We start from the raw sequence: 24,267 nt of genomic DNA on the forward strand, positions 1-24,267 counted from the left end.
AGTGGGAAGATTTCTCCTAACAGAAACAGTGCTCTGGCCTCTTCCTAGTGTACAAAAAGTAGCCAAACAATGATTTCTCTTTGGGGTGGTTTCAGATCTCTTCTTTAGAGATTCTGGAGCTATGTAGGGAGGTAATTTTTAAAATGTACCATTCTTCATTTGAAAAAGCAAAAAGAGAAACACGCACCAATTTCTCTCATTGGTGTTTATGCAGACCTCTCCAGCAGGTCTTTCCTGCAGTGATATAGTGTAGAGGTTAAGGGCATGGGCTGTGGACTCAAAAAGACCTGAGCTCCAGTTCTGCCTACACCACTTACTAACCCTGTGGCCTTGGGCTGGTCACCTAATCTGCCTCAGTTTCATGATCTGTAAAATGGGGTTAACCAAAGTCCTGACCTCCTAGGTTTGTCAGGATCAAATGAGACAATATATGGAAAGGGAGCAGCATGTATGAGGACTCTATACAATATAGTTATTATTACAATATCCCATACTTTTGTCTCCATCCTTGAACCCAGAATTCGCTTCTTCCACCCATCGCTGGTTTTGCACATTCAAACCAAATGACCCAGTGAATTCCATAAGGAAGACTTGTAAAATGCTCTTCCTAACACTCAAAAAGATTTTTATACTCTTTGTTGCTGCTCTTTATATAATAGTTAAGAATAAATGTCCAACTTGCAAAAAGAGAGAGAACATTTATGTTAATACCTCTAGAGGAAGCAAAGAAGAAGCAATTGAAGCAAGTTGCATCTGTAGACATTGTTTCATCTTGCAGGAAGCAGAACAGACCCAAAGCAACAATGCACAGTTAGGGATGTGGGCTTGACAGTCGGAAATACTGAATTTATTCATGTAATCTTTCTCCACTTATCAGCTATTCGCAGTTAAAAGTGGGGGCGGATTGGGAATCTTGAGTTTTTCCCGGCTGCTTCTAGGCTCAGAAGTAAACCTGAATTTATGGACATATTCCCAAACCCCCAACCCTCCCAGTAAACTCTCTGAAAGCTTGATAAGAAGTGACGTGACTATACATGCATATCTTTTTAGAAGTAATTTTCAGCACTTCTTTACATCCCTCTGCTTGTTCTCATTTCTCTCCTTCAAAGCTTTTTCTGGTCCTGGCAATTTGGCCCCAGAGAATATTCCTTAGAGGACACACACACAGGCATATTCCTCTTAAAATCTGGTGGAGAAATCCTGTTGTGGGAGGGGTGGGGAAGGAGATTCGGGCCCAGAAAATATATCAAGATGGGCCCCCATCCCAAATATTCTGCCTTATTGGTCCCATAGGTCTCCTCACATTATTAGAGCAAAAGTTCTGATGTTTTTTTAATTTGCAAAATATATAGTTATCACCCTTAGAGGTATATAAAATCCTTTATAGCTGGACCTGGTTCTGAGCTATTAATCGGTGAAAACTGTACCTCATCTTCTTTTCCCAAGCCTTCAAGACAGAACAAGACAGATGGTGCTGTCCTATAAATGACTCACCGCTGCTTCCTAACTTGGTGACTTTCCTGACTCTTTCAGACTCCACATTTGACGGGGTGACTGACAGACCAATCCTAGACTGCTGCGCCTGTGGAACTGCTAAGTACAGGCTCACATTTTATGGGAACTGGTCTGAGAAGACACACCCAAAGGATTACCCTCGTGAGTAGAACAGCTTCCTTATGGGTTGGGGGAGAGGGTATTACGAAGTTCTGGTTGTGGGATATACTAGCTTCTCCTTCTTACCAATGCATTCATGAAACACATTCCAAGAAAGTGAATTCATCGAGACAGGCAGATATAATAGTCGTATGCTTTCAGCTTCTTTGCAGAGCATTGTTCTAAGTGTTTTCTTATCTGTGATTTTAAAAAATATTCCTGAGGTCATGCTGCTTATCTTCAGGTCAGATATTTGGTAACCTCAGTCCTCCTGAAGTGGCTCTGTCCATACAACCAGCCTATTTGTGCTGGAAAGAACTGGCAAAAGGGACCACCTGCTCTTGACTGCAGAGGCCAAGGTCAACAAATACTCAACATCCTCAACCATAGCGTGTATTGGTAATATATCGGATGCCACCTTAGAATCCTCATTACACCATGCTCCAGGTAGCCAATACGAATCCATGAGAGTTGTCAGGGAACCCCAAACTTGCTGTTTTAGAGTAAATCCTTAATCAGGACCCTACCAACTCCCTTTTATCAAACAGTTGTCTCATCAAATGCCTAACATGTGTCAGACACTGTGCTAAACACTAGGGATATAATAGTGAATAAAAAAGACACAACCCATGTTCTCATGCAACTCAGAGATTAATGGGGAGACGGACACTAATTAAATAATCACACAAATGATATGAAAATTATAACTATGAATAGTGAGCTTACTGAGTGGCAAGCATTTTTACATATGTTGTCACTTCATCCTCAAAATAACCTTTTGTGGGCTTTTGTGAATGAGCTCACTGGAGATCACAGAGACATCGTGATTTGCCCCTAGTCCAACGTAAGTACAATCGTCCCTTGGCATTCGAGGGGGATTGGTTCCAGGACTCCTACAGATACCAAAATCCATGGATGCTCAATCCCTTATATATGAAATGATGTAGTATTTGCATAAAACATAGGCAGATCCTCCCGTATACTTTGTCATCTCTAGATTATTTGTAATGCCTAGTACCATGTAACTAGTTGTAAATACAATGTAAATGCTAGGTCAGTAGTTATTGTGTGGAAAATTCAAGATATTTTTTTTGAGACTTCATGGAATTTTTCTTTCAAATATTTATGACCCGTTGTTGGTTGAATCTGCGGATGCAGAACCGTCAGAATGAATGGCTAATGGTAGTGGATCCAAGATGCAGAAGGGGTTTGTCAGGCTCCTTGTCCTGCCTTTCATTTGGATTGCCTTTGAGACCCAGTGTAGCCCATTCTTTCTAACTGTGGGTGGCAGGATGTCCATGTGTGGCACTGAGCATGTTTTGGTTCATTGTGTGTTTTAGTCTTGTTCACTTCACTTTGCAGTTGCCACAGCTGGGAAAGAACAGAGAGGCTGGAGAAAGAAACTAAAAAGAGGGATTTGTGTCAGCCCCAAAGGGAGGGGGGCAAAGGGTATGTGGTTGGGACTTAAGAAGACCCAGTCTAGACCATAACCTCCATGGTCCCCAAACAGCCCACCCAGAGGGGACTCCATTTCTTGGCAGATCAAGAACCTTATTGTTTAATTTTAGCCACATGTATTCAAGGCTGGAGATCTTAGAAGCCTCATACTAATTCATTCTTCTGACTCTGGGATTCAGCTTGATCTACTTCAGCTGATGTGGGAGACCTGTGTGAACAAACTTGGACTCTCTGCCTGGAGGGGAAAAAACCACTTGGAACAAGCATGATGGAAAAAATTTCCTCTAGTGCCTCCCATCCACTAACCCAGAGGAAATAAAATGTTAGGGGCCCATTACTCATCTTTTGTAATCCTAAGGCGTTTCTTGCTCTTTTCTGTTGTGACACTGTTATTTCCTATAATTTTTTTTTAAGGGTACAGACCATTGTTTCTGGGTCTTTGGGCCAAATCAAGTACAAACCTATACAGAATTTCTGTGGAGTTGTTGGGAGTTTCTTAATATGTATAGCAGACATGTGTTTCAAGTACCCCAAAATTGTTTCATTGTCAGATGTCAGAGTGTGTCCTAATTTTTGGTTGGAAAAAATTTGGTCACTATGTTCAGAAGAGCATTTATCACATCATACTGTAATTATTTCTTCAGGAGCCTTTCTTCTCCACCAGACTGAGAAGTCCTCCAGGACAAAAGCCACAACATGCTCGTCTTTCATTCTTAGTGCCTGGGGCCTTCCCAAGTACTGGGTACTGATTGTTGGACTCAGAGTGGCATTCACCATGACCCGGGAGGCAGATTTTTAGCCCACACTAGTCATGGTGGTCAGTATCGAGCAGGGACAGGGCCAGACTTTCCCTGGAGGGAAAGGGATGGACTTGGACACTAGAGGCACTAGAGGCAATTGGAAGGGCACAAAAAGGTGCCCTTCAAGGTCTAATCAGGACCGTGAGAATTCAATATTCACAAAAGTGATTTCTGCCAATCTTAGGTAATAGACGACTTTCATTTTACTCCTCCAGGGATGATTCTGTCTTGATAACAAACCCTGGCCATTTAGCCCAATTAAGTCATGACACTTCTCAACAGTAGTGCAAGCTGATACATGACAGGTCCTCCTCTTATTAATTACTCATCCCAAATTCCACTTTCTCTGCAAGCATCTCAGAGCAGGGCCCTTTTTATGGGCTTAAAAATTATTGAGAACTCCAATATACTTTTGTTAATATGGATTGTATCTCTCAATATTTCACCATCTCAAAAATTAAAACAGAAATTTTAAAATATCACTTATTAACTTTAAAAGTAACATAATGAATTAGCAATGATTAAATTATTACATGTTAACATATTTTATGAAAATAACTATATTGTCCAAACGAAAGAAATTTAGTAAAAAGGGCATCATTGTTTTACATTTTTGCAAATCTCCTTAATGCCTGGTTTAATGGAAGACACCTGGATCCTCATATTTGCCTCTGCATTTAACCTGTTGTGGCATTTTTTTTTTTTTTTGGTTTAAGTATATGAGAAAATTCTGTCTCACACAGATATGTAATTGGAAACGGGAAGAATATTTAAATAACCTTTTCAGATAATTACAGATAATCTTCTTTGATGCTACACCAAAACTCTGCAAATGGTAGTTTCTTAAAGGAGAATTACAATATAGAATGTGAAACCATATCAATGAACTTATACTCTGTTACATTAAAATGCGTTGCTTTCCGCTTGCACTTTGAATGCATCTTTCACAAATGAATGATTTTATAACATCATCTATTGGTCATTTGGAAAGTATTGGTTTACTGAGTTATGCAGATAATCTAGATATTGAGACATTTCATTATGCAACATCAAAAATCATATGCGTTAAGATCACTTCCAATCTCATCAGTAAAGTGTTTTAAGTATTGAAAAGCTATCAAATTCATGGTGGTGGATACAAGTTTCCCAAAATCCCAAGTTTTGCTTGAAAGCTCAAATTTTATCATTGACAGCAAATACCGTCAGGTGTTTTTCTTGAAGTGACAGGCTTATTTCATTTTTTAAGAAAATGTATGCCAAATTCTTAAGGCTGAATAACCATAATCTGTCATTTGTTCTTTCAAGTAAAAATGATGTTTTATGACAATGAAATTGTCCAGCTTGCACCTCAAGCAATTGCACAAGTGCTTTTCTTCAAGACAGTCCCAGTACTCAGCATATAGCAGAAGGGATTTATGTGTATTTCCCAATTAGTTACGCAGAACAATAAAAACATGTGTACTCAAAGGTAGAGAGTTAATAACATTAATAATGTTTATTGTTTCATCAAGGCTATTCTTAAGTGAAACTGACTTTTGGGCCTTTTGTTTGTAGCAAGTCCCTGGCAGTGAGGAATACATTAATGACTAATACAGTGCAAGGCCATTGCCTTGACCCGGCACTGAGTGCCAGCAGTTTTACTCATGATTGTTTTTGCCCCATCAGTGTTAATGTCGATACATTACAAAAGGCAAATTTTGTCTTAGTATTATTATGAAAATAGTTTTCACCTCGTAGGTCCCTCTGAAAGGGCCGGTAGCGGGGTGGGGCAGGGGGGGTGGTCCCAAGGGTCTGTAACCACACTTGAGAACCTCTGCAATAGGATAAGGTAGCAGCCTAAGGGGTCTGTCCTTCAGTCATCTTTGGGAACTTGCCCTTGAGAATTCACATTGGACTCTGCACCCTGTGCTTTCAGCCGTCTCTTGTGGTGGGCCACATCTGCAGGTGGCTCTTCTCAATCATTATACAAACTGATTTATTCCAAATGCTGTTTCTGGGGTTCCCTCTCTTGGAAAACAAAGTACTCTCTGTATCCATGATACCCCTCTCTCTTGGAGGAACTAGGCCTGAGATAAGGAAGGCAGGAAGATGGTATAAATGACCTCTGGCATTCCCTCTGATTGTAATGCCATAAATCACTGCTGGCCATCTGGAAATACTGAAATCTTTTTTTTTTATTATTATTCATTCAATTATTAATTCATTTATTTGCTAAGTGAAATCTTTTTAAAACACTCCTAAGTGAGTAGTATCTAGAAATCCATTTGAAGGCTGGATCATGCAAGTTTTACCTCCTAATTTTATAAGTAAAAAAAAAAAAAAAAAAACCCAAGCACCAAAAAAAAAAACAAAAAAATTAAGGGCTCAGGTCACATAGCCAGAGAGAATTCAGAACCAAAATCAAAGCTCAGGTCTTCTGTTTCCCTTTTGCTTTCCTCTGGAGGCTGTCACAAGGCAGTCTTCTCTCCTCTGCAGTAAAATTAAATCTCTCATTCACAAAGCATCTTTTAATAAGGCCCTGATATACCACCATGGTCTCAACTGCTACCAAATTCTGAATAGCTTGGCCGCGCTCTACGAAGACCTGGGCTGCGGAGAGCATAACTTAAGAAATCAGAGGTCTGGATTTGCTGAACCTGAGCTGAGCTCCGGAACCCTGCAGTGTTAGGAGAAAGGCATGCCCCCCGGGGTCTGTCCTTGGTACTGCGAGTCTGTTGTGCTCCAGGAGTTTTTGTTCTTTACAGGAACATGGTGACCAGGCAGTGTTACCGCATAGGGATGTCCCAGGGGCTGGAGATATGCCCTGTCTTCACCAGGAGATTGGAAGTTGCCTAACAGATGCTGAGTCTCTTTGCTCTCTTACTCTGAACACAGCGTCTGGGTTTTTGACAAATGCTTCTACCCCACAGAGACTCTCTAATCTCCCATGACAGTGTCAACTGCATGACTCCCCCCATTTCTGATATAGCATCGATTTTAACACCATTTGACAAATACACATTGATGAAAGGGACATTTTTTTCCAGGAGCCAATTATTTTTTTCATTTGGCAATACATTGCCTAGAATATAAACATGGCCACTGAAATACTCTACAGAATCAAAGTTAGTTTTACCATGAATTCAGCCATCTTTTCCATTGGGTCACTTAATTTTTAAAAATTATTAATTCTTGGGCTTCCCTGGTGGCGCAGTGGTTGAGAGTCTGCCTGCCAATGCAGGGGACACGGGTTCGTGCCCCGGTCCGGGAAGATCCCACATGCCGCGGAGCGGCTGGGCCTGCGAGCCATGGCTGCTGAGCCTGCGTGTCCGGAGCCTGTGCTCCGCAACGTGAGAGGCCACAACAGTGAGAGGCCTGTGTACCACAAAAAAAATATATATATATTAATTCTTAAATCCAATCACATGAAAGACTACCATTCTAATACTTGGCAACTGCTTTCATTTCTTCATATATTCAACTGTGTACAGAGTTTCTACATCACATTTGAACACATCATGTCCTACTTTTTGCATTTGATTTTGTTTCCATAGTCATAATTTATTACATCAGCTTTCTCTAAACCACTTATCTAACTGTTCTTTTATTGAACGTTTAGGTGATGTTAGGTCTTTTGCTAACAGAGAAAGCACTGCAATAAAAAACTTCCTTCTTCAAGTCTTCCTCCATTCTTCCACCTTCCTTTGAATTATTTCCTTGAAATAATTTCCCAAGAGTAAGACTGCTGGATCAAAGGATAGGGATTTTTTTTTTTTTGGCTCTTGAGACATTTTGCCAGATGCTTCTCCAAAACATTTGTATCAATTCACCATGTTAAAAATAATGAATAAGTACATCTGTTTCTCCCAGCCTCTTTAGCATCCGATATAACTTTTTTCATTTGGGTTTGGCCAATTCATGGTTATAAAAAAATTAATCTTATTATTTTAAATTGGCATCGGTTTAATTACTAACACACTTGAATCTTTTTTCATGTTTATTGTCATTTGTCTTTAAAGCCACTAGGGTGTTTGCAGGAATCAAGCTTGATTTTGCTCATTTACCTCCCCAGGCCCTAGCTCACTGTCTGGCACATTGAAAGCCTCTCAATAAATAGTGTTGATGAATGAATGAATGATGAGAAGCAGTTATGAAATGAGCAAGGAAGAAAGTGGAGGGAGATGAACAATGAAAAAACACTGAAGAGGCTGGGGCAGGAGAGAGAGAGGACCTTATATGGCTGCTGAGTGGGACCACATTGGAAGGGGCAGGTAGTGTAAGGGAAGATGGGTTAGGAAGATACTGCAATGATGATGGTAGCTCCAACTCAGGCAGTGGATGTGGTGATGGAGAGAATGGATAGTTTTGAGATGCCTCTTAGAGGGAGATTCTGTCATGGATTAGATGTGGAGGAGTGAGAGAGAGAGAGAGAAGCATCAAAGCTGACAAGCCAGGTTTCTGGCTTGGAGATGGAGGTACTCTTTCTTCTTGAAATATTCCTCGATATTGTCTTTCTATTTTATAAATGATTGTGAAATCATTTTTATCAAGTTCTGTAAAGGATCCTGCCAGAATTTTAAGTGGGATTGCATTAAATCCTCCAATTACTTTGGGAAGAATTGTTAGCTGTATAATATTTAGCTTGCAGAGTTTCTTCCCATTTAAGAATAAGACCATTTGTGGGTTTCCTTAGTCCAGTTCCTAGAGCAGTGATGAGCCACGTGTGGACCACAGCCCCCTTTGATCTAACTTCAGAAACAATTAAACATTCAACAAACAATAGTTCTGCTTCTTCCCATCAGCACTGGGAAATCTCTTTCCAAGCTGAGTAATGGTGCCCATCAGAGTTTCCCAGCTGTGCCACCACCAGGCTGAGTCACAAACAGAGTATGTTGCCAAGAAATAGAATTTGGTACCAAGCACATGTGTCATGACACCCCGTTTCAGTGAAAGAAGGAGCAAAGAGAACAGATTAAATAGTTTCTTCTCCCTTTTCTCCTCCCTTCTCTCCATCTCTCTGGGAAGTCTCATGGCAACAACTCACTATTGTATGGATTGAGATCGGAGAAGGACAGATCAACAATCTGGTCTTCCCATTAAACATGCAGATTGAATACACACATTAATCACTGATCTTTCCTCAAATTCCATAAAAATAGCACCAGAGGAATATATATGTATCCACAAAGACAAGAAAAGAGGAAAGAAGGCCACATCATACAAGAGATAGCGTCAGAATCTGGGAAGATGAAAGACAGATGGACAAGTGGCAGTTGCCTAGTACAGCAAGAGAAGATGAATCCTAAGTACCTGCACAGAGGGTAGTGTAGAAGGACCGAGCCCGTTCACTGTACAGAACACAGGAACAGAACCACATGCTCGGCCCAATGAATGAAAAAGTGCTCAGCACAACAACATCATGAAAGTTTAGAGTAATGGGGAGAGGGACAACCCTAAAAGCATTCAGAAAAACGGGTAACGAAGGATCAGACCTCTTTAGAGCAACACAAAGGTACCCAACGATGGAATAATATCAAACTCCAAGCTCGTGGTTATAAATTCTCAGGGGAGATCTTTTGTTCAGCCCAGAGTCTAGGTGGAGACAGAGACCCCCTCTTGTCATCTCCATGTGCTAGTTCAGTTTCTTTCTGGATCACTTTTTCACTGAAAGTTTATTTTGTTTTGATAAGAGTGTGTGCAATTTCTGCTTTTCTGTATTTACAGAGTTTTGTTTTGTTTTGTTTTTAATAACCTCATATATGTTTACTTTAGAAAGCCTTAAAAAAAAAAAAAAAAAAAAAAGAAAACCTTTTATCTTCTTCCACGCCAGGTGCCAAAGGATATGTTCCTTAATTTATGGCACACGAGCATCATTGGTCCATGCAAGGTCCCTCTGGCTTTGTTTTGTTTCAGTCCATCTATCCCACATTTATTATTATTACAGTCATGTTAAAATTTTTTTCTGCCATCTTATTTTATATTTTTTGGAACTACTTCCTTTCTTTCCATTGCCTGAGTTAAGTTTTATCCTGCTGGCTTAAAAGTTATTAGACTCATTTTTTTTGTTCTTGTGGTGGTTGCCTTTAATTTAAGACACATGCTTGTGTTTATTTATCTCTGTTGATTTCATAAGCATTTTAATATTTATATCTTCCCTGAACAAAAAACAAGAACATTAGCATATGTTCTCATTTCTTTGGTCTCTGTGATCGCTGTACCCAAATATACACTTCGTATTGATTATTTGCTAGAACTTTACATCTGACTTGTTATGGATGTTTTCTTTTCTTATTGCAGTAAGTTGATTTACTATGTTGTGTTAATTACCGCTGTACAGCAAAGTGATTCAGTTATATGCATATACATTCTTCTTTTATATTCTTTTCCATTATGGTTTATCATAGGGTATTGAGTAAAGTTCTCTGTTCTATACAGTAGGACCTTGTTGTTTATCTATTCTATATATAAAAGCTTACATCTGCTCACCCCAGCCTCCCACTCCACCCCTCCCCCAACCCCCTCCCCCTTGGCAACCACCAGTCTGTTCTCTATGTCCACGATTCTGTTTCTGTTTCATAGATAGGTTCATTTGTGTCATATTTGGGATTCCACATATAAGTGATATCATATGGATATTTTCTTTTTCCTTTCTTTAGTCTTTGCTTTTTTACACAACCATAAGCTTCACTGAAGTTTTGATCGCCCATGGCTTTTTAGTATTTTTCATATTGAGTACTTCTTACAAGAGTATTTCCATAGCAGGTCTTTGGAAAGGCAAACCCCCTAAGGCCTGACGTGCCTGAGAATATTTTTATCATGCTGTCACATTTAAATAGCATGTGGCTGAATATGAGACCTAGGTTCAGAACCCTTTTCTTTCATACATTGGATTCTTATATTCTGCTGTTAAGAAGTCCAATGTCAATCTGATTTTTGGTTTTTATCCAGGTGATCTACTCTTTCTGCATTTCAGTTTTTTAAATTATATCTTTGATGGTCTTAATTAATTCTTAATTTCTTAATTTTCACCATTAATGTGACCAAGTGTGGATTTTTTCTTTTTGAAAAATACTTTTCCACTCTACGAGTCCTTTAAATGTGACGTCTTACCTCTTCCTTTAATTCTGGGGGATTTCTTTCCCTCCAAACATTTTCTTTCCTTTTTTCTCTCTTTCTGAGCCTCCAGTGACCAAGATGTCACTTCTACTCATCTCCATATCATCTAGGTTTTACTTTAAGTGTTCTCTCTCTTCATACTTTCTGCCACCTTCTGGGAGCGAGTTCCTCACTTTTCTTTGCCACATCACTCCCTTCTCAGTGCTAACCACCCTGCTTTTTATCCCCACTACTGTGCTGCTTATCTTAACCATTGTGTGGGGGTGGTTTTTGTAACCTTTTGTTTTGAAATAATTTCAAATTGATGTAAAAGTTGGAAAGACGGTACACAGAACCCTTTATTATCTTTCACCCAGACTCTGTAATTGCCAATAGTTTACATTTGCTTTATCATTCTCTCTCCATAAATATATATACATTTTATGTTTTTCTAAACTTCTGAGAATAAGTAGAATCATGCCTGCTCCATTACCTCTAAATACTTCAGTATATATTTCCTAAGAATAAGGACATTCTCTTACGAAATTACAATACATTCATCATTAGCATTGATAAAATACTATTATCTAATCTACATACCTTGTTCAAAGTACACTAATTGTAGTGTTCTTTATGGCAGTACGATACAATATCAGTATAATGCAAGCCATAAAAATGAACCAGAAATGTAATTTAAATGTTCTAGTGCCTACATTAAAAAAGTAGAAAGAAGCAAGTGAAATTAATCTTAGTAATAAATTGTATTTAAGCCAATATAGCCAAAATATTATCATTCCTACATGTAATTAATATAAAAATTTATAATCTAGATATTTTACATTCTTCTTTTCATTCTAAAACCCAGTGTGTATTTTATAATTAGAGCACATCTCAATTCAAACTAGCTTCATTTCAGTTATTCATTAGCTGCATGCGGCCAGTGGTTCCCGTAGTGGACAGCACTGCTCTGTAGCAAATGAAAAATACAAAGTCTGGTCCTGGATCCAATCCAGGATCACACACTGCATTTACCTGTCATGTTTCTTTAGGCTCCTTTAATCTGGAGCAGTTCCTTAGTCCTTCTTTTAATTTCATGACAGTGACATTTTTTGAGAGTTCTAAGCAGTTATAGACACTCTCAGTTTGGAGTTGTCTGATGTTTCCTCGTGATTATATTCAGGTCATGCATCTTTGGCAGGGATACCAATAAATATTTGTTATAAATATTTGTTTAACACCCAATTTACATTTGGTTCTTTTTTTTTACGTCTTGCTCTTGCTTTCTATTACAATATACCCCCTATGTCTTTGAGGGTATGTATTATGCTTATGTTAAATTTTTGGTCCATCTGTTGCAATTAATCTGTTCATGTTTAGTTTGCTTTCACTTTTACTAGTTGTACCCTTTGATATCTAGTTATTGTGGCAGATGGTCTTACGTTTCTCTGATGATTTAACCATTAGGCCTGTTAGTATGTGATGAAAGGGCCAAATCCTAGGTGGTATCCCTTCAGATGTGTTTAAGGGAAAGAAAAAGGATGAGACCAGGGAAGAAAGCTCAAGCATCACATCACTGCTATCAACTCCTCCATTTGCTTCCATTCCACTGGGTATCTTCTCCAATCAGGGATTCATCCGGACGCTCAACACAGAGCAGTAATAGGAAGAGAGGATCTCTTTAGGTTCTAATTCCCAGCTCTGTGAATCTGGAGAGGGAAGGGCTAGAGAAATGTACACCCGAGGGTGCCCGAGTTCCCTTCATCTCCTCTACCCTTTAGAAGAGGTTTCTGCCGCCCTGAGAGTACTATGACTGGGGACAGGAATAGGGCTGCATGGTGCTGCAGACATCTGGATTGCAGGACAAGTAATGGCCCTCTGTTGGCAATGTCAGAAGGGGTGAAATAGGAGAACTCCAACAGTCCTCCCAAATCCATCCCCCCACCAGTGGGTCAGAGGAAAGAAGAGGACTCCTCACTCCTCCTCCATCCATTCTCTTACTCTCGGGTCAGGCCACCTCCCACCTCTGGCTGCTTCTACCCCATCCCCGCCCCCTGTCAGGACAGCCTTTGAGCTCCCCTTTATTTCAATGTCTCTGTTAGTTCCATGGATCTCTGCTCCCCTCTGTTTCTGAAGTTTCCCAGGGTTGAATTTAAAGGAATGAGGAGTGTGTGCTAATTCACCATCTCTTCAGGAACCAGCAATAAACTTTCAGAGATTTTGTTGTTGTTTTGTTGTTCATTCCATTTAATTCTTGGCAATATCTGTCCTTACTGTGTATTATGGTAAATTTACGTATGTTTTTCAGGCTCTTTATTCTATTACTTTATCATTTTCTTCTTGACTTTTTATATTCTGGTGATGGGGTATTAACACCTTGATTTTAAACTGTGTACTTATAATTTCTCTTTGATTTTTAACAATCATTGCTTTCTGTTTCTTCCTATGTTCTTTGTGTCCTATAGACATAATACCATAATATCATAGCTCTCATTATTAACTCTGACTTCTATCATCACATAATTAACATAATTAGCTTCCTTTAATAACATTTGCCTTAAATTAAACTGTATCTGACACCTCACCTGCTTTTCCTTCACTTTGATTAATTTATCTTTTTAGTGTTTTTGAAATTTATTTTTTCTTATTTTTAGACTTTCTAAGCCTTTATAAAGGTTTCCCAGTAAATTATTGCATTAATCCAATTGGAAGTGTTTTGTGGTGGGGGCAGGGGGTGGGCAGTTGGGGGGGGTATTTGTTTGTTTTTCTGTTTTGTTTTGCTTTGCTTCCCACATGATTGTTTAAACTTTTAATTATTTTAGTCCTATTCAGTTTATGTTCTGCCATTCTAACTTCTTACCTCTCAGTTTTTACAATTAATTATTTTTCTAGATTTTCTTGGTGTTATATAGACAGTACATTTGCTTGGTTTTGCTTTTGTTTATTCCTTTTGGCAACAACCTTCTTCTTATTGATAATTCAATTAGCTATCAACTTAATATAAACAACAAAGATATTCTATTTTATCTATATATCCATATTTTAATAGAAAAATATCTTTTGATTCACTTTTATTGGAAACCTTTGCCATTTCTGTTCTTCTCAGCTTTTTCCTCACTTGCATTCTCCATTGATTTAACTTCCTACTCAACTTACTTATTTTAATTTACATTTATTTTAACAATTCTCCTAATTCCCAACTCCTATCACAAATAATTCTTCCCAATTATTGTTCTTATTTACTTATCTCTTCAATAAATTCTTACTAATTCAGGATTTCTTACTATATTTAACAGCATCATGTTTTTCATGTCTATCTTCTAAGATCAGATTTCTTTTTGAAGTAACCTTTGAAACCAACGATTGTTCATTAGTTGGTGAGTAAACTCCTTAAGACTCAAAAATGTGTGAAAGTCTTTGCATTTGGATAACAACTTGCTTGGATAAACACCCAAATTATACCATCATCAAAAAATCTACAAACAATAAATGCTGGAGAGGGTGTGGAGAAAAGGGAACACTCTTGTACTGTTGGTGGGAATGTAAATTGATACAGCCACTATGGAGAACAGTATGGAGGTTCCTTAAAAAACTAAAAATAAAACTACCATATGACCCAGCAATCCCACTACTGGGCATATACCCTGAGAAAACCATAATTCAAAAAGAGACATGTTAGATTCTGTCATACAGAGTGAAGTAAGTCAGAAAGAGAAAAACAAATACCATATGCTAACACATATATATGGAATCTAAAAAACAAACCAAAAAATGGTCATAAAGAACCTAGGGGCAAGACGGGAATAAAGACACAGACCTACTAGAGAATGGACTTGAGGATATGGGGAGGGGGAAGGGTAAGATGGAACAAAGTGAGAGGGTGGCATGGACATATATACACTACCAAATGTAAAATAGATAGCTAGTGGGAAGCAGCCACATAGCACTGGGAGCTCAGCTGGGTGCTTTGTAACCACCTAGAGGGCTGGGATAGGGAGGGTGGGAGGGAGGGAGACATAAGAGGGAAGAGATATGGGGATATATGTATATGTATAACTGATTCACTTTGTTATAAAGCAGAAACTAACACACCATTGTAAAGCAGTTATACTCCAATAAAGATGTTAAAAAAAAAAACCCAAATTATACAACTCTGTGGTTTGTATATGGTTTTCTATTACAATGAAAGAAAATGTAGTCCTTATTCACTTATGAGTTCTAATCCTTTGCATGAAATCTGTAACCTAGCTCCTTACAGAATACTTTCTTTTTCTCTTATAGTTAAAATAAAATATTTGATGATGCATGTTGATCTCATTTTTTAAATGGGATCTTAAATAGGGCTTTATTTATACCTTCCTATTTTATTTGTGGTGATATTTTTCTTCTAGTGGATCTTTTTTATTAATCTTTATTTTTTGTTCTCTGTTGTTTGCTCATTCATTCCACGTATCTATTTAGAGCATCTATTGTGTGTAGACGTGCTCAGTTTACCCTGCTTATTCCTTCCCTTTCTTTAGGAACTCTTATCTCTGCCAGAGTGCTCCATTCTCTAGGTCCATCTTCATCATCGTTTCATATCTCTTTCATGCTTTGCATATTTCCCCCCAGTTCATTTTCTGTTTAGTTTCCAATAGCACTCAATTCCCCATTTTACCTGTATTATCATTGTTGACTTCTTCTTATACCTTCCTCCCATAATGAGCTCTTCTGAAATAAGTATATCATCTTCCCACGTTTAAAAATTAGATTGCAACTATTCTCTAAATCCTATTTTGATTTTCATTTCATTTTGTGGTTTATTGATTCCACAGTCCCTAACCCCACCTCACCCTGCACCCAAGTTCTTAATTCATACATCTCTCATACTTTCAAACATTCTAAATAGTTCAAAATCACTTTTTTACCCTTTTACTCATTTTTCCTTGCATTTCTTGGGATTATTATAACTGCTATTTCTGAAACCTTTACTTCAGACTATTTTACTGGCATTTAAATGGTCTTGAAATTGGAAGGTTCACAGCCTCTTATTCTGCCTTCTTCCTGGAAGTCCAGAAACTATATTTCTTGGGCATATCCTTTCTTATATAAGCACGCCTATACTGGATTGACCATTCAAAATTATATATTATATAAAGTATAACTTTCTTTTTATCTATCAAGGTAAAGTCCCATTACACTGAAAGGGTAAGTTAATTTATTGATAACTTGCTTGCCATTTATGCCTGCTGGATGGCAATTTAAAGAACACATGGTTCCTGCATCTCATTCATGTAGCTTAAATAGTCACCTGTTTTGAACTGATTTGAGGAGGAAGAAAGATTGAATTCATTGGCAAGTCATGGATGAATTATTATGTAACCTCTAATGCTACCAGTTTCCCTGGCAAAATGGATGTGATTAACATTTAAGCATGACACCAACCCATGCATTTTTCATTGACTATTTCCTTCAAACCTGTTTGCCAGTTCCTGTGTTGTGCTTCCAAGAAAGGCCTGCTTTAATAATAAATACTTAATTTTCCCCTTGCGTGAAAATATTCTAAACTCCAAAAAGCTTTATGAAATTGTAGGAGAGGGAATATACAAAGTCCATTAAACAACAGCATTATGTATGGTTATCCAGGAATGTGCACACAAAACTCTGCTTAACCTAATGGCATTTATGTACTTAAGTTTTCCAAACAATGAGTTGAAAAATACACCCTCAAGAATTGTTTATGCCAAGAAAGGCCAACTATTTGTAATCACAAGTGTAGTTTCTGCAAAGGTCTGTGCCAGGCACTACAGTCCTGGCAAACATCCCTCCCAATTTGCAACAACTCTACTGTTTTGGGCTAGAAGTGAAGCATGAGTACAAAGAAATACTTGCAGGTTTTTCCTAGCCTCAGTTAAATTCAGAGTGAAAGAACAAACATATAAGAGGACAAAGGGTATAGGAAATCACAACACAGGCAGCCCTGCCTTATTTTAGTGAAAAGGATTAGTACGGGTGGCCCTGCAGTAAAGCCAATCGCCTGTGATCAGGGAGTAGGATAGTTATAATCCCTTTACTATACCACTGAGTTGATTGATTAAATTGAAAGTTATAAGTCAAATGCTCCCTGAACATCTCGGAAAATTCCAGAGTCTGTGCATAATCATATGGTCCTAGTGACCTTCTGTTGGAAGGGAAAAGTGTGCACTACCTGCAGAGAACCCGTGAAGAAAGGCCTGGGAGGAAGCTAACCTTTTTCACAACCACCAGCAAGAGTTTAATTAAACTCTCTCTAACATAATAAGCTTGGTTCAGTTTAAAAGCAAAATGTGCCATGTTTTCCCCACACATGGAGCTTCCCAGGGTCTTGCAGCTCAAGTGGAAAAAACAATGGAAAGCAGAAGGCTTTCTCTTCACATCTGGCTCCTTGAAATGGGGCTAAGAAGCTTTCTGGAGGGTGTTGCCACCTGGGACAGTTAGCATTTACAGATGTGAGTGGCTTTCAGTCATTGAATGCAAATTGCATTTGCTTTGTTGCTCATACCCTGGGAAAACCAAGAGGAAGAAGAGGAATAATGTTCCTTTATCCGCCCACCCACATTGAGATTCAGGGCACAGCCTTTTCAGGGTTATTGGGTCCCTAAGCAACCTTTGAAGAGAGTTGTACATCTGTCCGGCTGTCCCTACTGCAGCGGACATGGATTCATTTGGCTTTGCTTTTCAAGTCTGTGCTTCCATCTTTGCTTCATTGACTGAATTTTTAGGTTAACCTTTCTTGCCTGCAGACCTGAGTGGCTACCTAGCTCCTGGGCTAATTCTGCCTCCCTCTTAAACTTTTATCTGTGTTTTGAAGGTGAGCTCAGCAGATAAAAAATGAAAGGTGGTCAGCTTTTAAAGTGGAGGCTAAAAGCCAGAAAAATATGCTAAAGCAAGGAAGGTGGGAGAAACCAGGTTCTTACTGGAATACCGAATCTCAACACCAAATATCTGAGCAATTTGAGAGCTGAAAGAGAGCATTTCTGAGGTGAGAGAAACTATAGTCCAGGTTTCTCTTGCCCCGAGAAAACGGAGTGACCAATGGTGAGCACTCTACAGAAAGGCAAAACCTACATGTACAGTCTGAATGATCATGGCCTTGGAAGTTAGATCCAACTTGAAGTCTGGAATCTGAGCCTTGTTATAGGGCCTTGTGAAAGTTGCTTAACCTCTGTGCTCAGTCTCCTTATCTGCAAACCTGGGATAATCAAAGCACCTATCTCATGAAGCTGCTTTGAAGGCAGCCTGGGTTCAAAGCTAAGCTTCTTCATTTACTAGTTGTAAGACCTCGGAAAAGACATCAACTTACCTGTGAGCTCTGATTTTTCATAGCAAAACCAAAGTCTACACATCTGGGTTATTGTGGGGTTAGATGAGTTAATATTCTTACAGTTCTTGAAACAGGCTTGGCGTATAGTGAGAGCTCACAAAGTATTAGTCATTTTTTCTTTAAAATGAGAAGATGCATAAATGGGTCCTAGCTCAGTACTAGACACACAGCAAGTGCTGTGTTAGCTGTGGCTGTAATGTGCTTATTTCTAGCCTTGTCGTTACACCCACCCAAATTCTCAATCTTTAAGTAAGGACTTATCTCTGATCTTGGGTGGATATCTTGGACAAGTTCTCTCATCTGATTGGCTTCCATCATGCAGTGAGAATTTGCTGAAGTTCCGATATAGCACCTGAATTTCCTTCATGTCCCAAATGGACAGAGGGCTGAGTTTCAGGTATATTTTATTATTTTTAACTTTACAAACACCACAGAAGATGGATGGCCCTAATTTTATTTTTTTTAAAAATTATATATATATATTTTTTTTAATTTTATTTATTTATTTTTGGCTGTGTTGGGTCTTTGTTGCTGCGCACGGGCTTTCTCTAGTTGCGGTGAGTGGGGGCTATGCTTCGTTGCAGTGCGCGGGCTTCTCACTGTGGTGGCTTCTCTTGTTGCAGAGCACAGGCTCTAGGCGCGCTGGCTTCGGTAGTTGTGGCAACGCGGGCTCAGTAGTTGTGGTTTGAGGGCTCTAAGGCGCAGACTCAGTAGTTATGGCGCATGGGCTTAGTTGCTCTGCGGCATGTGGGATCCTCCCGGACCAGGGCTCGAACCTGTGTCCCCTGCATTGGCAGGCGGATTTTCAACCACTGAGTCACCAGGGAAGTCCCCTAATTTTAAAATTAAAAAACATTTTACAAAAGATCTCATTCTACAGACAGCCTAACCAGCAATGAGGAAATAGAGTTTGCATTTGTGACTTTTTCCCCCTCAGAAAGGAATTTAATAACAAATGCAACACACATTTCACAATCAGCCAGGCAAACACATGGAACTAGTCAGCTAATTTTAATGACAGTTTAGTATTTACTGACTTGTATTTTTGTAAATCAGCTAAGGGAAGTAAACAGAGTTTGGGATTTATGTGCTTTTGTGATTTCTGTTGACCAAGATCAGTTTTACTTGGTTTCTCTCCACTGTTTCCCTCTCCTCCTCCCACCTCCCCAAACACACATTCTGTCCACTCCTACATCATGGAGCAGATCCTAACTGGCAAAAATTATTTATCAGTCTGTCTCTTGCACTAGACTCTTAGTTTCCTGGGGTCAGGGATAATGTCTTGTTCAGAACTGTACCACGATCTCCCAGCCTATGCAGAACAGAGTAGACATTTACGAGTATCAGATGGATGAACCTGGCTCCTGGGGTCCACTCCATCCCTTGTAATGAATGTCACATAGGACAGAATCTAAACCCTCTCTAAAATCTAAGTTAAATGCATTCTGCTTCCTTTAATCTGTAAGATGTGGAAAAAAATCTCTCACATTCTTCAACTATAGGGCATGCAATTATAATTAGCATCTTCAAGGTACTATGAATATTAGAAATAACACTGGACAAACTTCCTACATGATCCATTTCCTTATCCTCTATTTCCTGGGTCCTCTTTGCTTTTTTCTCATCTTCTATATTGGTTTTATGATAGACCTTGGAGAAAGACAATGGAATTAATTGGGAACATCACTGTATCCCTAGCTCCAGCATAGCATTTGATATGGAATTAGTGCTCAATACATGTTTTTCAGTGGACTTGCTGAAAAAAAGTCTCCATTTTTAAGAAAATATTCTGGGGCTTCCCTGGTGGCGCAGTGGTTGAGAGTCCACCTGCCGATGCAGGGGACACGGGTTCGTGCCCCGGTCCGGGAAGATCCCACATGCCGCGGAGCGGCTGGGCCCGTGAGCCATGGCCGCTGAGCCTGCGCGTCCGGAGCCTGTGCTCCACAACGGGAGAGGCCACAACAGTGAGAGGCCCGCGTACCGCAAAAAAAAAAAAAAAAGGAGAAAATATTCTAACTACTTAAAATAATCATATGAAGGGGGAATGTCTATGTTCTAAAAATCTTAATAAATTTACCAGAATTGTACACACAGAACTCCACTGAAGCTAATAGCATTTATGTGCTTAAGTTTTCCAATGAGTTGAAAATATATCCTGAAGAATTGTTTATGCCACATAAGGCTGACTATTCATGATCATGACTGGTATTGCTGCATGTTTTGTGCCAACTGCTGTAATTCCTGCCAAACATCCTCCCAATTTGCAAGGATTCTTGGGTTTCATGTTGGAAATAAAGCAGTTAAAATGCCTCTTCAACCCAGCTGCTGCTGGTCTCCTTCTTCATTAGTACTTACTTAGGCTACATGGATTACAGCAACATTTTAACTTTGTCTTGAAATTCTTGTTTCGGCTGACAAAGTGACATGGATTTTCAACCAAAGAACATGGAAACAAGTTAATAGAATTGTGATGTCAGTTTGAGTTCTGAACACACAACACTGGGAAAATGGCTTATGCTCCCTCTATGCCAGAGGCACCAACTGAGAGGTCATCAGTCAGATATTTCTGTCAGGCAAAGCAAGACATCAGCTCCCCGTCCTGATGGCTCTTGGGCCAGAACTAGCAGAAAAAGGCAAAAAGCAAAATGCTAGCAGACCAAGGTCTTAGATTTGCTTATCACAGCTATTAGAAATGATAAGCTTGGAGAATACTTCACAACAAGAAGAACTTACAGACAAAAGTGCTCCTGAAAAGTGAGCCTGCTGAGGACCTTCAGGCCCTCTTTAAGACTCAGTCCAACCCTGGGTTCTGGAACCAGTGATTTTACTTGTTGGAAGAATTTTGGAAGAGCTTAGCAACCCATTGTCCCAATTCTAACAAGGCCATGACATCTAATGGTTAAGTACGTGGACTCTGGAGCCAGACTGAAACCTGCCTTTACCACTTACTATCTATGAGATGTCAGGCAAGTCACTTAGCCTCTCTGTGCCTCACTTTTCTCATCTATAATGTGGGAATGATAACAGTGCCAACTTCACAGGACTGTTGTGAGGACGAAACGAATTAATATATGTAAAGAACTTAGAAGAGTGCCTGGCATATATTGTGTTCTTTAATTGTTAGCTAGTATTATAATTCATTTTTTGCAATCCAGTTCTTACCTTGGCCGCCAGGTCTCATAATTGGGCCTCAATTATCAGGCATTCATTGATTCCATAGATATCTAAGGACTGACTACTCTCCAGCTGACCTTGCGCTTAATGTTGCCCTGTTCCCCAGTGAGACCCACGGGGAAGCCCTATCTTTGCCTCTCCAATCCTTGCACCTACCAATCCTTCCAAACCCTGGAATTCTGCCTCTTAGACCTGCCAGACCTGCCCAATACCCAGTGTCCCTGGTTTCTCCTAACACCAGGAGGTCCTTGGCCAGCTGGCTCACCCCCACTACCAGTCTCTCTGTCTCATCTTTAAGCTCATCTGCCTGCTCTGGTCTTGATTCTGATAGCACCCTTGAAATTTGTTCAAGCAATGAATAAATTATTCAACCCTTTATTCCCTCCAAGGAAGAACCAGCAAACCGGATCTTATCAACTCAGAGGAATTCCTGCTGCCCTCTTACTGCAATAATTTAATCTCTAAGAGTTTAAAAAAAAAAAAAAAAGAAAAGAAAAGAAAAAGAAAAACTAGCATCACCACTAAGGAAATATCCCTCTAATCATAAACTATCCCTCTTCATCAAGAGAAAACATACTTCTGTTTAGAACTGCACAAATACAATTCTTCCATTTTGCTAGAGCTCCAGGGAATAATAGGCCACCAGATGCCACCTTGGGCTGCAGGTTTCAGGAACTTGGAAAGGAGAATTTTCCAGACTGATTATTTCCTTTGCAGTGTTCTCAGCTGCCAGGACATGGTGGTGGGCGTGGGTCAGAGCCAGCTTTTGTGTTCTAAATAATAAAGCTAAGATGCTGTCCTCCTTCACTGCAGAGCCTTGGACGCTCATCAATCAGTGAACTTTCCTGCATGCACCTACTATGTGCAGGCCTTTAGAACCAAAAAAAGTCACCTCTTTATGTATTTTTAAAAACGACTGGTTACTAGAGCATGGACTTGAGGACATGGGGAGGGGGAAGGGTAAGCTGTGACGAAGTGAGAGAGTGGCAGGGACATATATGCACTACCAAATGTAAATTAGATAGCTAGTGGGAAGCTGCCGCATAGCACAGGGAGATCACCTCTGTGCTTTGTGACCATGAGAGGGGTGGGATAGGGAGGGTGGGAGGGAGGGAGACGCAAGAGGGAAGAGATATGGGAACATATGTATATGTATAACTGATTCACTTTGTTGTAAAGGAGAAACTAACACCCTATTGTAAAACAGTTATACTCCAATAAAGATGTTAAAAAAAAAAAAAAAAAAACGACTGGTGCAGGCTTCCCTGGTGGCGCAGTGTTGAGAGTCCGCCTGCTGATGCAGGGCACAGGGGTTCGTGCCCCGGTCTGGGAAGATCCCATATGCCACGGAGTGGCTGGGCCCGTGCGCCATGGCCGCTGAGCCTGCGTGTCCGGAGAGTGTGCTCCGCAACGGGAGAGGCCACAACAGTGAGAGGCCCGCGTACCGCAAAAAAAAAAAAAAACGACTGGCGTGAAAGCTAGTATTCAAGGCGGAACTAACAAAGTTCTATACTACTAAAAGGAAGAGACTTGCCCAAGGTCACAGATCCCAGCCCAGCTAGATCCAGGATTTAATTACATCACCCTGGGTTAAAATACAGATTCTTCAACAGGACTCAATTCACTGGGACCTGGCTCATACCAGTCTCATCTCTTGCCCCTCTGCAATTTTACTCTTGGCTCCACATCCATCTTACGTTTCCAGACAGCACCCTGCTCAATGTGATCACCGGGACTTTGCACAGACTGTTTCATGCGCTTGCGACTCTGTTTGCTCCCACCCGCTTCACCTGGCTGAATGCTGGCCACCCTTTTGTTCTCAACATAAACTCCACCGCCTCGAAAAGCCTTTTTCAATTCCCCAAACTAGATTAGCAGCCCTCCTCCTTTCTGCTCCAGCCTTGTGGTTATCCTGTCATGACATTCCTGTGCTGCATTGTAATTGCCTGTTTACATGTTCGATCCCCCTAATATGCTGAGACAGGGCAGGGCCCTTGTCTGGTTTGGCTCAGAATCCCCAGGACCTTGCATAGGATTTAGAGCATAACATGGAACCAGTGAGTATTTGTTGAATTAAGATGAACCAAGCTCTCTTTCTACCAAGCTGCCCCCCTGACTGGTCAAATCCTAAAAGAAAGATACTAGCTTTGCAGTTCCTGGCTAATGGCTCCTTGCAGCCTGAGCTCCTGGCCCAGAGCATGTGACCTCTGATCTTTAAAATGTGCTGGGGTAACCTTTGACCTCCCACCTGCACCGCTAACAGATTCACAGCTCATCTCTGTCATTTCCCTTTCACCATCCCTATTACATGAGAATTAAACTTTTGGTTTCCATACAATGCAGCTCAAGCCTCAGAGAGACAAGAAAGGAAAGTAACATTGCTTCTACCTTCACATTTTCTTTTTTTAAAAGTGAACTTTTTATTGAAACATAACATCCATACGGAAAAGTGGGTAAATCCTAAGTGTACAGGTCACAGTTTCCCATTTATTTGAACACATTCATGTTATCAGCATGAAACCCAGAAAATTACTAGGATTCCTAAAGCATCCTTTTTGTCCCCTTCCAGTCACTACTCCACCAAGAAAGGGCAACCAACATCCTGACTTATATCATAGATTAATTTTGCCTGTATTTAAACTTTTTATAATTAGAATTTTACAGTGTGTGATTTTTTTTTTTTTTTTTTTGTGGTATGCGGGCCTCCCTCTGTTGTGGCCTCTCCCGTTGCGGAGCACAGGCTCCGGACGCGCAGGCTCAGCGGCCATG

General features: G+C 39.9%; 1 protein-coding gene across 1 annotated transcript in view; it reads left to right on the top strand.

The window, feature by feature from the left end:
- SPON1 (spondin 1) overlaps positions 1-24,267 on the top strand; it is a 276,795-nt gene that overhangs the window by 120,234 nt on the left and 132,294 nt on the right. The window contains exon 5 of the mRNA XM_024118692.3: positions 1,534-1,656. Within this exon, the coding sequence (XP_023974460.1) occupies positions 1,534-1,656 (123 nt within the window). The remainder of the gene's footprint in view (positions 1-1,533; positions 1,657-24,267) is intronic.

The sequence above is a fragment of the Physeter macrocephalus genome, chromosome 16 (assembly GCF_002837175.3).
Source record: "Physeter macrocephalus isolate SW-GA chromosome 16, ASM283717v5, whole genome shotgun sequence".
Taxonomy (NCBI): domain Eukaryota; kingdom Metazoa; phylum Chordata; class Mammalia; order Artiodactyla; family Physeteridae; genus Physeter; species Physeter macrocephalus.